Source organism: Mustelus asterias, chromosome 2, assembly GCF_964213995.1.
Source record: "Mustelus asterias chromosome 2, sMusAst1.hap1.1, whole genome shotgun sequence".
Lineage (NCBI taxonomy): Eukaryota > Metazoa > Chordata > Chondrichthyes > Carcharhiniformes > Triakidae > Mustelus > Mustelus asterias.
Window position 1 is genome coordinate 124,068,748 of NC_135802.1, and position 15,936 is coordinate 124,084,683.

Here is a 15,936-nt window from a genome sequence, read left to right on the forward strand (position 1 = left end):
GAGGGTTCACTCACTGAGTCTATATGAGTAGAACTGAGAAATAAGAAAGGGGAGATCACTTTGATAGAATTGTACTATAGGCCCCCAAATAATCAGCAGGGAAATTGGGGAGCAAATATGAACCATAGAACCATAGAAACCCTACCGTGCAGAAAGAGGCCATTCGGCCCATCGAGTCTGCACCAACAACAATCCGACCCAGGCCGTATCCCTACATATTTACCTACTAATCCCTCTAACCCTCATATTTACCCACTAATCCCTCTAATCTACGCATCCCGGGACACTAAGCGACAATTTAGCTTGGCCAATCAACCTAACCCGCACATCTTTGGACTGTGGGAGGAAACTGGAGGAAACCCACGCAGACACGGGGAGAATGTGCAAACTCCGCACAGACAGTGACCCGAGCCGGGAATCGAACCCAGGTCCCTGGAGCTGTGAAGCAGCAGTGCTAACCACTATGCTACCGTGCCACCCCAAAAGGAGATTATAGATAGCTCCAAGAAAAATAGGGTGTAATAGTTGGAGACTTTAACTTTCCCAACATTGACTGCGACAGCCATAGTATTAGGGGCTTGAATGGAGAGAAATCTGTTGAGTGTATTCAGGAGAATTTCTCATTCAGGATGTGGATGGCCCAACCAGAGAGGGGGCAAAACTTGACCTCCTCTTCGGAAATAAGAAATGTTAGTGAGGGGTCACTTTGGGACCAGTGACCATAATTCCATTAGTTTTAAGATAGCTATGGAGAATGATAGATCTAGCCCAAAAGTTAAAATTCTAAATTGGGGCAAGTCCAATTTTGATGGTATTAGGTTTTTGTGGTCGGACAGAGAGAAGACATCTCCCCCTTGTCTCTTGCTCTGTCTCTTTTCATTTGGCTCATGTCCCTTGTTGCTCCTTGTGATGCCTTGCCCTTATATTGTGACTTGTTGTCTCCTTGTCTCCTGGAGTTTTTCCTTTTTTTTATTATTCATGTCAGTAGTTTAGGGGAGGGTGAGGGCCAGGGTTAGTGTTAGGGGTAGTGATAAGGGTTAGGAATAAGTCTAGGGCTAGGGTTACAGTTAGGGTTAGGGCTAGAGCAAGATGATATTGGGGAGGGGGGTCGGGGCAGCAATGGGGGGGTGGGGAGTGGGGGAAGCAATGGGGTCTGGGCCAGGGCAGCAATGTGGGGGTGTGGGGGGAGTGACAAATCTCCCAGTACATTGTGTATACTGTGTACACAGCATACTGGGAGATTGGGGTGTCTGCGGAGGAGCTGGCTTCTCGGGTAAGCTGAGACTCCACCCCTCCACCCACCCCTCACCCCCACACATCCCCCTCCCCGCCCACCCCCCTTCCAGTGCCGAAATTTGCACGATGGCTTCTGTATTGAACAGAGTGCCGTAAATTCATGTAACACAGCTAAAAAAAAATTTCACTTAGAATTTTTTCATAAAATTTTATCCAGTGAGTTTGTGACAGTGAGTGAGACTGTGTAAGAGAGTGAATGTGACTGAGAGAGAAAGTGCATCTGTGAAGAAACTCAGTCCGTGTGATGGAGTGAATGAGTGTGTAGAGAGTGATTCTGTTAGTGAGAGTAAGTGAGTCTGTTTGAGAAGGTGAGGAAGCCTGTGTGAGAGCGAATGAATCTCTCCAGAACAATTACGTCCTTCCTGTAATATGGTGACCACAACTGCACAGAGTCCTCAGTGTGGCCTTATCACCTCATCAGTGTTTTATACAATTCCAACATTATACAATTCCAACATTTCCTGATCTGAATCTAACTTATCTGACCCTACTCCTGGGATCCCATCCCCCGCTACACTAATTTAAATACTTCCCAACAGAACTAGCAAAAGCCCCTGCAAGGACATTGGTCCCAGCTCTGCCTGCGTAAAGCCAGTCCGGTTTGTACAAGCCTACCTGCCCTATAACTGGTCACAGTGCCTCAAGAATCTGAATCTCTCCCTGCTATACCATATCCTCAGTCACATGTTCATTTGGTCTATCCTTGCAATGCTGCTCTCGCTATTATGTAGAACCAGGAGTAATCCTGAGATTACTACATTTGAGGTCCTGAATTTTAATTTATCTCCTTACTTCCTGTACTCAGCTTGCAGGTCCTCATCCCTTAGTTTTCCTATGTTGTTGGTACCAATGTGTACCAGGACCATTGGATGTTCACCTTCCCTCCCCAGAATGCCCTGCAGTCGCTCCGTGACATCCCAGATTCGAGCACCAGGGCAGCAACATACCATCTTTGATTCTCATTTGTGGCTATAGAAGCGTCTGTTTGTGCCCCTAGCTATTGAATCCCGTATCATTATAGCCTGCCACTCGTTTTCGTCCTGCCCCTCTGAGCAGCAGAGCCACTCGCGGTGCCTGAACTTGGCTGCTACTGCTTTCCCCAGAGAGTCCCTCCCCACCCCCCCAACAGTATCCAAAATGGTTTATCTGTTTAAGAGGGGGATGACCACAGGGACTCCTGCACTACCTTCCTGAGTCTTTTACTGTTCCTGATGATCATCCATTCCCTTTCTGCCTGTGGAATCCTCACCTGTGGTGTGACCACCTTGCTAAACGTGCTATCCATGACTTGCTCAGCATCACTGATGCATCACGGTGAGTCCACCCACAGCTCCAGCTCCAAAATCTAGTTAGCTAGAAGCTGTACTTGGACACCCTCTGCACACATGGTCACCATTGTGCGAGAGGAGCATATCACGGGTCTGAGGTTCCCTGCCATGAAGTTCCTCTCGATTAAGCTAGTTACCCCCTTAAAAAAATACCTTAGTCAGGGGCCTTAATTATGGTAGTAAGACACTTCGATAATTGTATGGGAGAGTGAGTGAGGCTGTATGAGAGTGAGTTAGTATGTGTGAGAGCGAGTGAGCCTGTGTGAGGGAGTGAGTGAGTCTGTGTGAGACAGTAGGTGAGTCTGTGTGAGAGGCTGAGGGCGCGATCTACCACCTCTCCACACCAATCGATTGGTGTGGTGAGCCAGTAAGATCGTGTGCAACACCAAAACTCTGGTTTGTGCCAAAAGGGCACAAAGCTGACTTGCATAGGATTGAATACATTTTGATCCTGTTAGCACACCCAGGATGGCTGTGTCTGGCCTCCTAAAGCCAGCGGGGATCAATGCTGGTGTGATGGCCAAGCTGGGGGGATCAGAGGCTATTGAAGCCCCTGGGTGGTCATGGGCATGACTGGACATTGCCAGTCTGGCACTGCCCACCTTGCTCCCTGGCACTGCCCACCTGGCCAGCAGTAATGCCAAGGTATGTGGCCTAAATGGGGGAGGGGCCCGAGTGGGGGTGGACCTGAATGGAGGTTGGTGTATGACCCGGGGGAGGGAATGTACGATAATGCAAGGGGGGGGGGGTGTTTTAATGGCACTTAGGGCAGATGCGTCAGTGAGAGAATGAGATGGTGCGCGAGAGCGAGTGAATCAGTGTGAGAAACTGAGCCTATGTGAGAGACTGAGCAAGTCTGTGTGTGAGAGTAAGTGAGGGGGGATCATGCAAGGGGTACAGTGAGTGCCAGGTCATGTTGAGCCTCAGGAGTCAGAGGGATCAGGTTCAGGTTGTGTTTAGCCTTGTGTTTCAGGCCGGCCTGGGCCTTCGGGAGGGTGGGGCTAGTCGTGGCGGTATTGGGTTGGGCCTCGGGGTGGGGGGGGGAATGGGGTGCGCTGTTCTGTCGCGTGGAAAAGGTGTGAGGTGGAAGGCATTTAAGTCAAATCTGGCAAGTTGGGGACTGAGAGTCAGGCCTGGGGTGAGAGAGTCAGGTCTGGTGGGTGAGGGCAAAGAGTCCACGTGGGCTGAGATGAATCCTGTTGGTTGGGGAGTGTATTCTCGAGGATGAGGGAGTAACGTGGGAGGAAATCATAAGGGATTTGGGGAAACCCTTGGATCAAGGGTGGGGAGTGGGTTAGGGACTGTTCCATGAGCATTGGTGTTAGTCTGTCAATAATTACCCAGAACCATTTGAAACTTACGATTTAAATCACATTTTCAGATAGTTCCCAGCGCAGGGGGCAATTGCCCATCAGAAGGTTGCACTTCTGGGTAGTTGCCATGGAACACTTACCTGTAAACTTTCAGAGGATACGCTCCTCCAGTGCATCTTTGGGATATCTTCCCAAATTAATGCCCTGGAGATTGGAAACTACGGCCCATTGTTTTGAGACAAGCATGTGTAAGAGACACGAGCATCAGTCTGCATCAATAATGAAAAGAACACTTATTTCAATTGTATCAATATTTTTGAGTTTAGACTCAACAGGGAACACCTTTATAATAACTTCCTCCATTTATAGAGCTATTATAATTTGCAATGTCGAGAATATGGTGTACTAAATCTATTTGTACTCTGGGCATCTAGCAACCTGTTGTGATAAGATAGGAAAGGTCTGATTCTGTTATATGACAAATCCCACCTGGCTTGTCTGTTGAGTCTGTACATAGGGCTCCATTGTCTGCTTCGGCTTCACCTGACACTGTTTCAGGATCCACTTCTTCCGGCTCTGACGTTTGGATCTGACCGTTCTCTATTACCTCCTCTTCATTATGTACTGGTGCATCTCCATCTGAAACCAGACCTGTCAATCAGTGGACGGAGCAGAGGCAGCCATGGTGAAATGATACGGTCCACATATAGACACATGCACAAGCACACATATATGCACACGCAAAACACATGCACACACAGTCACACGGACAAAGAAATAATAATTACCATTGGTAATTTTTTGGATTTTAAATTTTGGAGCACTCACATTTGGCTGCCCCTCACTAAACATTAGTAGTTTATGCAGTTTTGGATTTTTGGTCTCGAACCCTGTGATAAAGAAGGCAGGTATGTACTTCAGAATAAGGTTGCACCAAGTAAGCTTTGTTAGGGGCCAGGGGTATTGGGTGGGCCATAGAGTCATAGAGGTTTACAGCATGGAAACAGGTCCTTCGGCCCAACTTGTCCATGCCGCCCTTTTTTTTTAAAAACCCCTAAGCTAATCCCAATTGTCCGCATTTGGCCCATATCCCTCTATACCCATCGTACCCATGTAACTATCTAAATGCTTTTTAAAAGACAAAATTGTACCCACCTCGACTACTACCTCTGGCAGCTTGTTCCAGACACTCACCACCCTCTGTGTGAAAAAATTGCCCCTCTGGACACTTTTGTATCTCTTCCCTCTCACCTTAAACCTATGCCCTCTAGTTTTAGACTCCCCTACGTTTGGGAAAAGATATTGACTATCAAGCTGATCTGTGCCCCTCATTATTTTATAGACCTCTATAAGATCACTCCTCAGCCTCCTACGCTCCAGAGAAAAAGGTCCCAGTCTATCCAACCACTCTTTATAACTCAATCCATCAAGTCCTGGTAGCATCCTAGTAAATCTTTTCTGCACTCTTTCTAGTTTAATAATATCCTTTCTATAATAGGGTGACCAGAATTGCACACAGTATTCCAAGTGTGGCCTTACCAATGTCTTGTACAACTTCAACAAGACATTCCAAATCCTGTATTCAATGTTCTGACCGATGAAACCAAGCATGCCGAATGCCTTCTTCACCACTCTGTCCACCTGTGACTCCACTTTCAAGGAGCTATGAACATATACCCCAAGATCTCTTTGTTCTGTAACTCTCCCCAGTGCCCTACCATTAACTGAGTAAGTCCTGCCCTGGTTCAATCTACCAAAAGCATCGCCTCGCATTTGTCTAAATTAAACTCCATCTGCCATTCGTCAGCCCACTGGCCCAATTGATCAAGATCCCGTTGCAATTGGAGATAACTTTCTTCACTGTCCACTATGCCACCAATCTTAGTGTCATCTGCAAACTTACTAACCATGCCTCCTATATTCTCATTAAAATCATTAATATAAATGACAAATAACAGTGGACCCAGTACTGATCACTGAGGCACACCGCTGATCACAGGCCTCCAGTTTGAAAAACAATTCTCTACAACCACCCTCTGGCTTCTGTCAAGAAGCCAATTTTGTATCCATTTAGATACCTCACCCTGGATCCCGTGAGATTTAACCTTATGCAACAACCTGCCATGTGGTGCCTTGCTAAAGTCCATGTAGACAACATCAACTGCACTGCCCTCATCTACCTTCTTGGTTACCCTTTCAAAAACTCAATCAAATTTGTGAAACATGATTTTCCATTCATAAAGCCATGCTGACTGTCCCTAATCAGTACTTGCATCTCTAAATGCCTGCAGATCCTATCTCTCAAAATACCTTCCAACAATTTACCCACCACAGATGTGAGGCGCACTGGCCTGTAGTTCCCAGGCTTTTCCCTGCAGCCCTTTTTAAACAAAGGCACAACATTTGCCACTCTCCAACCTTCAGGTACCTCACCCGTGGCTATCGATGATTCAAATATCTCGGCTAGGGGACCCACAATTTCCTCCCTAGCCTCCCACAATGTCCTGGGATACACTTCATCAGGTCCCGGGGATTTATCTACCTTGATGCACTTTAAGACTTCCAGAACCTCCTTCTCTGTAATATGTACACTCCTCAAGACATCACTATTTATTTCCTCAAGTTCCCTAACATCCATGCTTTTCACAACAGTAAATACTGATGAGAAATATTCATTTAGGATCTGACCCATCTCTTGTGGATCTGCACATAGATGACCTTTTTGATCCTTAAGAGCCCCACTCTCTCCCTTGTTACTCTTTTGCCCTTTATGCATTTGTAGAAGCTCTTTGGATTCTCCTTTGCCTCATCTGCCTAAATAATCTCGTGTCCCCTTTTTGCCCTCCTGATTTCTCTCTTAACTCTACTCTTATACCCCCTATACTCTTCAAGGGATTCCCAGCTGCCTATGCAAGTCATGTGCCTCTTTCTTCTTCTTGACCAGGGCCTCAATATCCTGAGTCATCCAGGGTTCCCTACTTCTGCCAGCCTTGCCCTTCACTCTAAGAGGAATGTGTTTACCCTGAACCCTGGTTAACACACTTTTGAAAGCGTGCCACTTACTAGACGTCCCTTTGCCTTCCCACAGACTCCCCCAATTAACTTTTGGAAGTTCCTGCCTGATCCCATCAAAATTGGCCTTGCCCCAATTTAGAATTGTAACTTTTGGACCATACCTATCATTCTCCATAGCTATCTCAAAACTAATAGAATTATGGTCACTGGTCCCAAAGTGATCCCTCACTAACACTTCTGTCACCTGCCCTTCCTTATTTCCCAAGAGGAGGTCAAGTTTTGCCTCCTCTCTAGTCAGGCCATCCACATACTGAATGAGAAATTCCTCCTGAACACACTCAACGAATTTTTCTCCATCCAACCCTCTAATACTATGGCTGTCCCAGTCAATGTTGGGAAAGTTAAAATCTCTGATTATTACCACCCGATTTTTCTTGGAGCTATCTGTAATCTCCTTACATATTTGCTCCTCAATTTCCCGCTGACTATTTGGGGGCCTATAGTACAACCCTATCAAAGTGATTTCCCCCTTCTTATTTCTCAGTTCTATCCATATAGCTTCAGTGGCCGAACCCTCGGATATATCCCCTCTCAGTATGGCCGTGATGCTTTCCCTAATCAAAAGTGCAACTCCTCCTCCTTTCTTACTTCCTGTTCTATCTTTCCTATAGCATCTGTACCCTGGAACATTGAGGTGCCAGTCCATTCCCTCCCTTAGCCATGTTTCAGTAATTGCTATAATATCCCAGTCCCATGTACCCATCAATGCCCTGAGTTCATCTGCCTTGCCCGTCAGGCCTCTTGCATTAAAATAAATGCAGTTTAATCTGGACTTCCCTTACTCTCTGTCCTGCCTTTGCCTGATCTGTCTGGTACTAGGATTACTGACACTGCCTTTACTACTTCGTGTGCTCTCCTTAACTTCTGTGCTGTCCTCAATCTTCTCTTCTGTCTCCCTACTGCTTTGGATCCCACCCCCCTGCCAAACTAGTTTAAATGCTCCCGAGTGGCTCTAGCAAATCTCCCCGCCAGAATGTTAGTCCCCCTCCAGTTCAGATGTAACCCATCCCTCTTGAACAGGTCAGCCCTTCCCCAGAAAATATCCCAATGATCCAAAAATCTAAATCCCTGCCCCCTGCACCAGCGCTCAAGCCACGCATTCATCTGCCTAATCCTCCTATTCCTACTTTCACTAGCACGTGGCACCGGTAGTAGTCCTGAAATTACTACTTCGAGGTCCTACACTTCAGCCTTCTGCCTAACTCTCTATATTCACACTCAGGACCTCATCTCTTTTCCTATCTATGTTGTTGGTACCAATATGTACAACGACCTCTAGTTGCTCCCCCTCCCCCTTAAGAATGTCCTGCAAGCGCTATGGAAGCTATAATCAGAAGTGAGGAAGACAGGGAACTGGGGGAAGGATTAGTGTCTCAGAGTGGGGCCAGAGGGAAAGTTTCAACATTCGGGGGGATGTAAAGGTTTCAGCTGGGTGGAGGTCAGAGATCTCAGGACTGAGATTGTGGTAAGTATTTAACTTTTGTACTTATGCAAACATTTAGGCTTGATTTACTCTGAGGCAACCAAAGAGCATTTACCCAAACCATTTTTCGATTTATTTTAACCGATGGGATTCACAAATCATCCCACATAAGAAAAATCCTGTTAACTTCCACCATACAGTTCCTGATCAAGCCTGTTTAAAGGTCCCGACATTTGTCTGCTTACATTTTTCACTTTGGGATTTCAGATTCATAATCTTAATTAATTAACTTCCTCAGTTTTGATTTGCATATAAGCTTCTTTCAGTCCACCCAGGTTTGAAGATAGAACAACTACATTTGTATCTTTTGGCATTAAAACCTATATTTGAGCCATGCAATCTGTAGCTGTAATAACAACCTGCAAGTAATTGATGTTGCAGATTGATAAAGAATATGAACAGATCCATTGGTCCCACATTCAGATCGGAAGCGGGAGATACTTGCAATCCCTGGCCAATCCCTGCCAAATGTAAGTAATCTTTTGATCAATAAACAGATGGGGGTGCAGGGCCCAACCACTGAGGGAGACGCAGTGTCGTGTGAAACTGTGGCAGGTCCTGGCAACATATTTGTAGAACTGTCAGATCTGTATTTAGGGTAGAGTGATGAGAGAAGGGGACTGGGTACCTGTTGTGTCAGCCAGGTCCTCCAACTTTTCAAGTCAGAAGGGAGGTACAAGTCTGCCTTGAAATGGGAGAGGAGTGGTTGCCTTTGGCTTTTAAGGTCCCTGGCTTAAAAGTAGCTGCTTAGGCCCTCTGCCGGTGATTACATTATTGTCAGCAGCCTGGGCCTCCAGCAGTTGTGCTAGGGTATTCAATCCTCAAGCAGCCAAAGAACAGATGCCAAAATCATCACAAGCCACGGTGCAGCAGGGTCCACAGCCTGACTCCAATTCAGCTACAAGAAATTTAAGAAGATTTCATTGCTGCACTTGGGATTCAGGGCAAATATTAAGCCTCATGTTTGTTGTGCTGCTTAATAATGTATTTATGCATTTGGCAGTATATTTCATTTCATACCATACTGCCTCAAGGGGCTGGTTATGAAGATTCAAGCCAGGTGCTATCTGTTCATAGGAATTATAGAAACCTTACAGTGCAGAAGGCGGCCATTCAGACCATTGAGCCTGGCCCAACAACACTCCCACCCAGGCCCATCTCTGTAATCCCATGTATGTACACTATGAAATGCCCTGACACTAGGGGCAATTTACCATGGCCAATCAACCTAACCTGCACATGTTTGAATTGTAGAAGGAAGCTGGAGCACCCAGAGGAAACCCATGTAGACAAGGGGAGAGTGTGCAAAATCCACACTGACAGTCACCCAAGGCTGGAACTGAACCTGGGTCCCTGGTACTAACCACTGTGCCGCTCAATTGAGGGGACGTGAGTCATGTGATCCAGCCTTTTGGCCTGAAGCAGAACATAGACACACAGCTCTGGTGTCCTCAAACATTCTGTCCATGTATATCTATTCACACATGCTTACAATTAATAAATGAACCCACATGTTTCCATATGAGTGATTGGTGCCTTTATATCATTATTAACACACACACACATACAATCAATGTTTCCTTGTCAATATGCAGTGTTAAAATGAGCACAGGAGGATGAAAGGAAAAGTAAAGGAGGCGACAACAGTGCTGCAGGAAGATTAGGCTTCATTGGTATGAAACTAATAGGTTGTAAAGGTCATATGTAATGTCTCTGTAGAAACGCCTCCCTTTTGTGCATCCTCGTCTGTGATCCCCAGGATCCTTCATCATACATCACCTGGTCAGGAGCTGCCTCCACATCCCCTTTATCAGAGGAGGCATTCTGATCCTTGACATTCTCATTATTTAACACCTTGCCACTCTACAACACCAGTTTATGAAGTGCACAGCAGACCACCATGATATCCAAGGTGTTCACTGACCTCCCGCTGGCTATTTAACAGAAGATGGTGGATGGAAAATTTTCGGACTGGAAACCGGTTACCAGCGGAGTGCCACAGGGATCAGTGCTTGGTCCTCTGCTATTTGTAATTTTTATAAATGACTTGGAGGAGGGGGCTGAAGGGTGGATCAGTAAATTTGCTGATGACACCAAGATTGGTGGAGTAGTGGATGAGGTGGAGGGCTGTTGTAGGCTGCAAAGAGATATAGATAGGATGCAGAGCTGGGCTGAAAAATGGCAAATGGAGTTTAAACCTGACAAATGCGAGGTGATTCATTTTGGTAGGACAAATTTAAATGTGGATTACAGGGTCAAAGGTAGGGTTCTGAAGAATGTGGAGGAACAGAGAGATCTTGGGGTTCATATCCATAGATCTCTGAAGGTTGCCACTCAAGTGGATAGAGCCGTGAAGAAGGCCTATAGTGTGTTGGCGTTCATTAACAGGGGGTTTGAGTTTAAGAGCCGTGGGGTTATGCTGCAACTGTACAGGACCTTGGTGAGACCGCATTTGGAATATTGTGTGCAGTTCTGGTCACCTCACTACAAGAAGGATGTGGAGACACTGGAAAGAGTGCAAAGGAGATTTACCAGGATGCTGCCTGGTTTGGAGGGTAGGTCTTATGAGGAAAGGTTGAGGGAACTTGGGCTTTTCTCTTTGGAGCGGAGGAGGTTGAGAGGAGACTTGATAGAGGTTTATAAGATGAGGGGAATAGATAGAGTGAACGTTCAAAGACTATTTCCTCGGGTGAATGGAGCGGTAACTAGGGGGCATAACTGTAGGGTTCATGGTGGGAGATATAGGAAGTATGTCCGAGATAGGTTCTTTACGCAGAGAGTGGTTGGGGTGTGGAATGGACTGCCTGCAGGGATAGTGGAGTCAGAAACTTTAGGAACATTTAAGAAGCTTTTGGATAGGCACATGGAGTACTTCGGGATCATAGGGAGGAAATAGCTTGATCTGGGTTTCAGACAAAGCTCGGCACAACATCGTGGGCCGAAGGGCCTGTTCTGTGCTGTACTGTTCTATGTTCTAGATATCAGAAGGACATATTTTACACAGAGGGTGGTGGGGGCCTGGAATGCGCTGCCAGGCAAGGTGGTGGAGGCGGACACACTGGGAACGTTTAAGACTTATCTAGATAGCCATATGAACGGAGTGGGAATGGAGGGATACAAAAGAATGGTCTGGTTTGGACCAGGGAGCGGCACGGGCTTGGAGGGTCGAAGGGCCTGTTCCTGTGCTGCATTGTTCTTTGTTCTTTGAACTCCTTGAGCTGCTGGTTCTAATTTTTGATATGACCCTTTCTTTTTTCTGCCCAATCACCTTACTGGCCTGATGCCATTTGCATTCGGTTGACCCAATGTCAGAAGTATCGAAGTTTTCAGCTGGTAAGTGCCACACCGATTTTCTTTCCTTTGAAAATAATTTTATCCACCTCTCATCGCCAGTATTCTTTTTATCCTGTTACATACTACACTTGTTGGACAAAAGCACAAAGTGACAGCACGTGGGGTTGGGTGAAAACAACAACACAGGTTTATTGATAAGCTGTTAACTCTACAGAGGATTGATCTAAACTAGACAAAAGCCCGCAGAGCAGCCGATGACATCACAAAATGTGCACTTGACTAGACTCATAAAGTGACAGGCAACAACTCAACAACAGCCCCAACTGTCAGTTTAAGTCAGTCATCAGTCAATTTTATTTTAAAGAGAAGTGTCTCAGGGAGAGAAGTACAAGGGAGTGGGGGTAGGAAGCGGTCCCAATTGGAAGTCTTAGGGAAGGGACAAAAACAGGGGACAGAAACACGTGAAACCAGGTGAATAATGTCACAAGATTCCAAAAAAGAAAGGAATAGATAAACAGACTTCAAGTTAGAGAAATGGCTGTATGGAGCAGGGAGTGCCGTTGGGATAAAGATGTCCTGTTGGAAGAGTGGTGTTCTGCTTGGCATGACCATAGATCTGTGAGCATGATTATGAGCTCATGTTTGAGTGTACTCAGGAAACCAGGAAAAAAGAATCTTGGAAGGTGAGTCTGAAACCATGTGAAGTGGGGCGTCATTGAAGCTGTCCAAATTGGAGTGACATTTGGAGAAAGTTCCAAGATTGAGTAACTCAGCTCCTGACTCCCCAAAGTCAGGAGTGTGATGAAATTCTCCCCACTTGCCTGGATGAGTGCAGCTCCAATAACACTCAAGAAGCTGGACACCATCCAGGACAAAGAAGCCCACTTGATTAGTACCAGATCCACAAACATCCACTCCCTCCACTACCGACGTTCAGCAGCAGCAGTACCATAGAACCATAGAAAATTACAGGTCAGAAACAGGCCTTTTGGCCCTTCTTGTCTGTGCCGAACCATTTTATGCCTAGTCTCACTGACCTGCACTTGGACCATATCCCTCCACACCCCTCTCATCCATGCAGTTTTTCTTAAATGTTACCACTTTATCCGGCAGCTCATTCCACACTCCCACCACTCTCTGCGTGAAGAAGCCCCCCCTAATATTCCCTTTAAACTTTTCTCCTTTCACCCTTAACCCATACCCTCTGGTTTTTTTCTCCCCTAGCCTCAGCGGAAAAAGCCTGCTTGCATTCACTCTATCTATACCCATCAAAATCTTATACACCTCTATCAAATCTCCCCTCAATCTTCTACGCTCCAGGGAATAAAGTCCCACCCTATTCAATCTCTCTCTGTAACTCAGCTTCTCAAGTCCCGGCAACATCCTTGTGAACCTTCTCTGCACTCTTTCAACCTTATTTACATCCTTCCTGTAACTAGGTGACCAAAACTGTACACAATACTCCAAATTCGGCCTCACCAATGCCTTATAGAACCTTACCATAACACTCCAACGTTTATACTCGATACTCCGATTTATAAAGGCCAATGTACCAAAGGCACTCTTTACGACTCTATCCACCTGTGACATCACTTTTAGGGAATTCTGTACCTGTATTCCCAGATCCCTCTGTTCGACTGCACTCTTCAGAGTCCTACCATTTACCCTGTACGTTCTACTTTGGTTTGTCCTTCCAATGTGCAATATCTCACACTTGTCTGCGTTAAATTCCATTTGCCATTTTTCAGCCCATTTTTCTAGTTGGTCCAAATCCCTCTGCAAGCTTTGAAAACCTTCCTCACTGTCCACTACACCTCCAATCTTTGTATCATCAGCAAACTTGCTGATCCAATTTACCACATTATCATCCAGATCATTGATATAGATGACAAACAACAATGGACCCAACACCGATCCCTGCGGCACACCACTAGTCACAGGCCTCCACTCAGAGAAGCAATTCTCCACAACCACTCTCTGGCTTCTTCCATTGAGCCAGTGTCTAATCCAATTTACTACCTCCCCATGTATACCTAGCGACTGAACCTTCCTAACTAACCTCCCATGAGGGACCTTGTCAAAGGCTTTGCTGAAATCCAGGTAGACAACATCCACTGCCTTCCCTTCATCCATTTTCCTGGTAACCTCCTCGAAAAACTCTAATAGATTGGTCAAACATGACCTACCACGCACAAAGCCATGTTGACTCTCCCTAATAAGTCCCTGTCTATCCAAATATTTGAAGATCCTATCCCTTATCACACCTTCCAATAACTCGCCCACCACCGACGTCAAACTTACTGGCCTATAATTTCCCGGATTTCTTTTGGAACCTTTTTTAAACAACGGAACAACATGAGCCACCCTCCAATCATCCGGCACCTCCCCCGTGAATACTGACATTTTAAATATGTCTGCCAGGGCCCCTGCAAGTTCAACACTAGCTTCCCTCAAGGTCCGGGGGAATACCCTGTCCGGTCCTGGGGATTTATCCACTCTGATTTGCCTCAAGAGAGTGTATAGTATCTACAAGATGCACTGCAGCAATTCACCGAAGATTCTTCAACAGCACCTTCCAAACACACACCACTTCCATCTAGGACAAGGGCAACAGATACATGGGAACAACACTACCTGCAAGTTCCCCTCCAAGCCATTCACCATTGTGACCTGAATATATCGCTGTTCCTTCTCAGTCACTAGGTCAACCTCCTGGAATTCCTTCCCTAACGACATTGTGGGTCAACCCACAGCACGTGGACTGCAGCGTTTCAAGAAGGCAGCTCACCACCACCTTCTCAAGGGCAACTAGGGATGGGCAATAAATACTGGCCAGCAAGTGACGCCCATGTCTCATGAATGAATAAAAAAAAGCATCAAAAAGCAAAAAGGGAGATGGAGAACACTTTCAATTTACTGACTCCTGTACCTTTCCTTACTTTGCCAGGCAATACACCCAAGCTGCAATGCACAAATAGGTAGAAAGGCAAGCTGCAAGAGGATTAGTAGGGTAAATACATGGAGGTACAGAGATAGGGCCTGGGCGGGATTGTTGTTGGTGGGCCGAATGGCTTCCTTCTGTATTGTCGGAAGTCTATGATTCAATGGAAGGATTGTCTTGTGAGGAAAGGTTAAACAGGTTGGGACTCTACTCATTGGAATTTAGAAGAGTGAGAGGTGATCTGACTGAAACATATAGGATTCTTAAGGGGATTGACAGGGTAAATGCTGAGAGGATGTTACCCCTCTTGGGAGAGGACCAGGGGGCTTAGTCTCAGAATAAATGTGGGGCAATTTAAGACTGAGATATAAAAGAAGTTCTCTCAGCGGATTGTGAGTCTTTGGAAATCCTTGCCACAAAGAGCTGTGGGGGTACCTTGTGCATAGTTAAGGCTGAAATAGATAGATTTTTGTCCAGTAAGGGAATCAAGGGTTTCAGAGAAAGGGGAAGAAAGTGGACATGAGGAATGTTGGGATCAGCCATGATCTTATTGAATGGTGGAACAGGCTCAAGGGGTTGAACAGCCAACTCCTGTTCTTTCTTATGGTCTTATGATTGATAGGTTTCAGAGTTGAGAACCTATTTGCTCACTGCAGGGATAGACAGTTTGGAATTGGAAGCAATCCACAAGAAGGCAATGCTTGTACAGTGGCTTGGAGTAGAAGGCCAGCAGATATTCAAGCAGCTCACAGGAGACAAATTCACAAAGGTAAGTGCTCTTGAAAAATACTTCAGTCCAAAGAAATGTGTGATAATTGAACAACATATATTTGACAGAGATACCAGAGAAACAGCGAGTTCTGAAATGATATGTGGCACTGCTGCAGAAATTAGCTTCTATAGGTAAATGTAGTACGCCAACCAACAAACTTATTCATGACTAATTTATTGAAAAAACTTCAATTCCACAATTTAGGAGAATAATGATTTAACCTTGGATAAAACCACAATCTTGGCTGTCCAAGTTGAGTCTGTCATGTTACATTCTAAGAGGTGACACAGAAAATCATTCCAGGATTCAGGGTTTCAGACACAGCTTACCCAATCAGCTCATGTTGCAAGGGTTATGAATGAAGAGACCTCAGTAGTCTCATCAACACATCCCACATCAAGATCAGATACCTTCAAATCCATGCCTAAATTATG

General features: G+C 45.7%; 1 protein-coding gene across 1 annotated transcript in view; it reads right to left on the reverse strand.

Moving 5' to 3' along the window:
- The window catches only part of phactr1 (phosphatase and actin regulator 1), a 550,549-nt gene that overhangs the window by 329,629 nt on the left and 204,984 nt on the right, over window positions 1–15,936 (reverse strand). Inside the window, exon 3 of the mRNA XM_078200644.1 lies at window positions 4,427–4,576. Coding sequence (XP_078056770.1) covers window positions 4,427–4,576 — 150 coding nt within the window. The remainder of the gene's footprint in view (window positions 1–4,426; window positions 4,577–15,936) is intronic.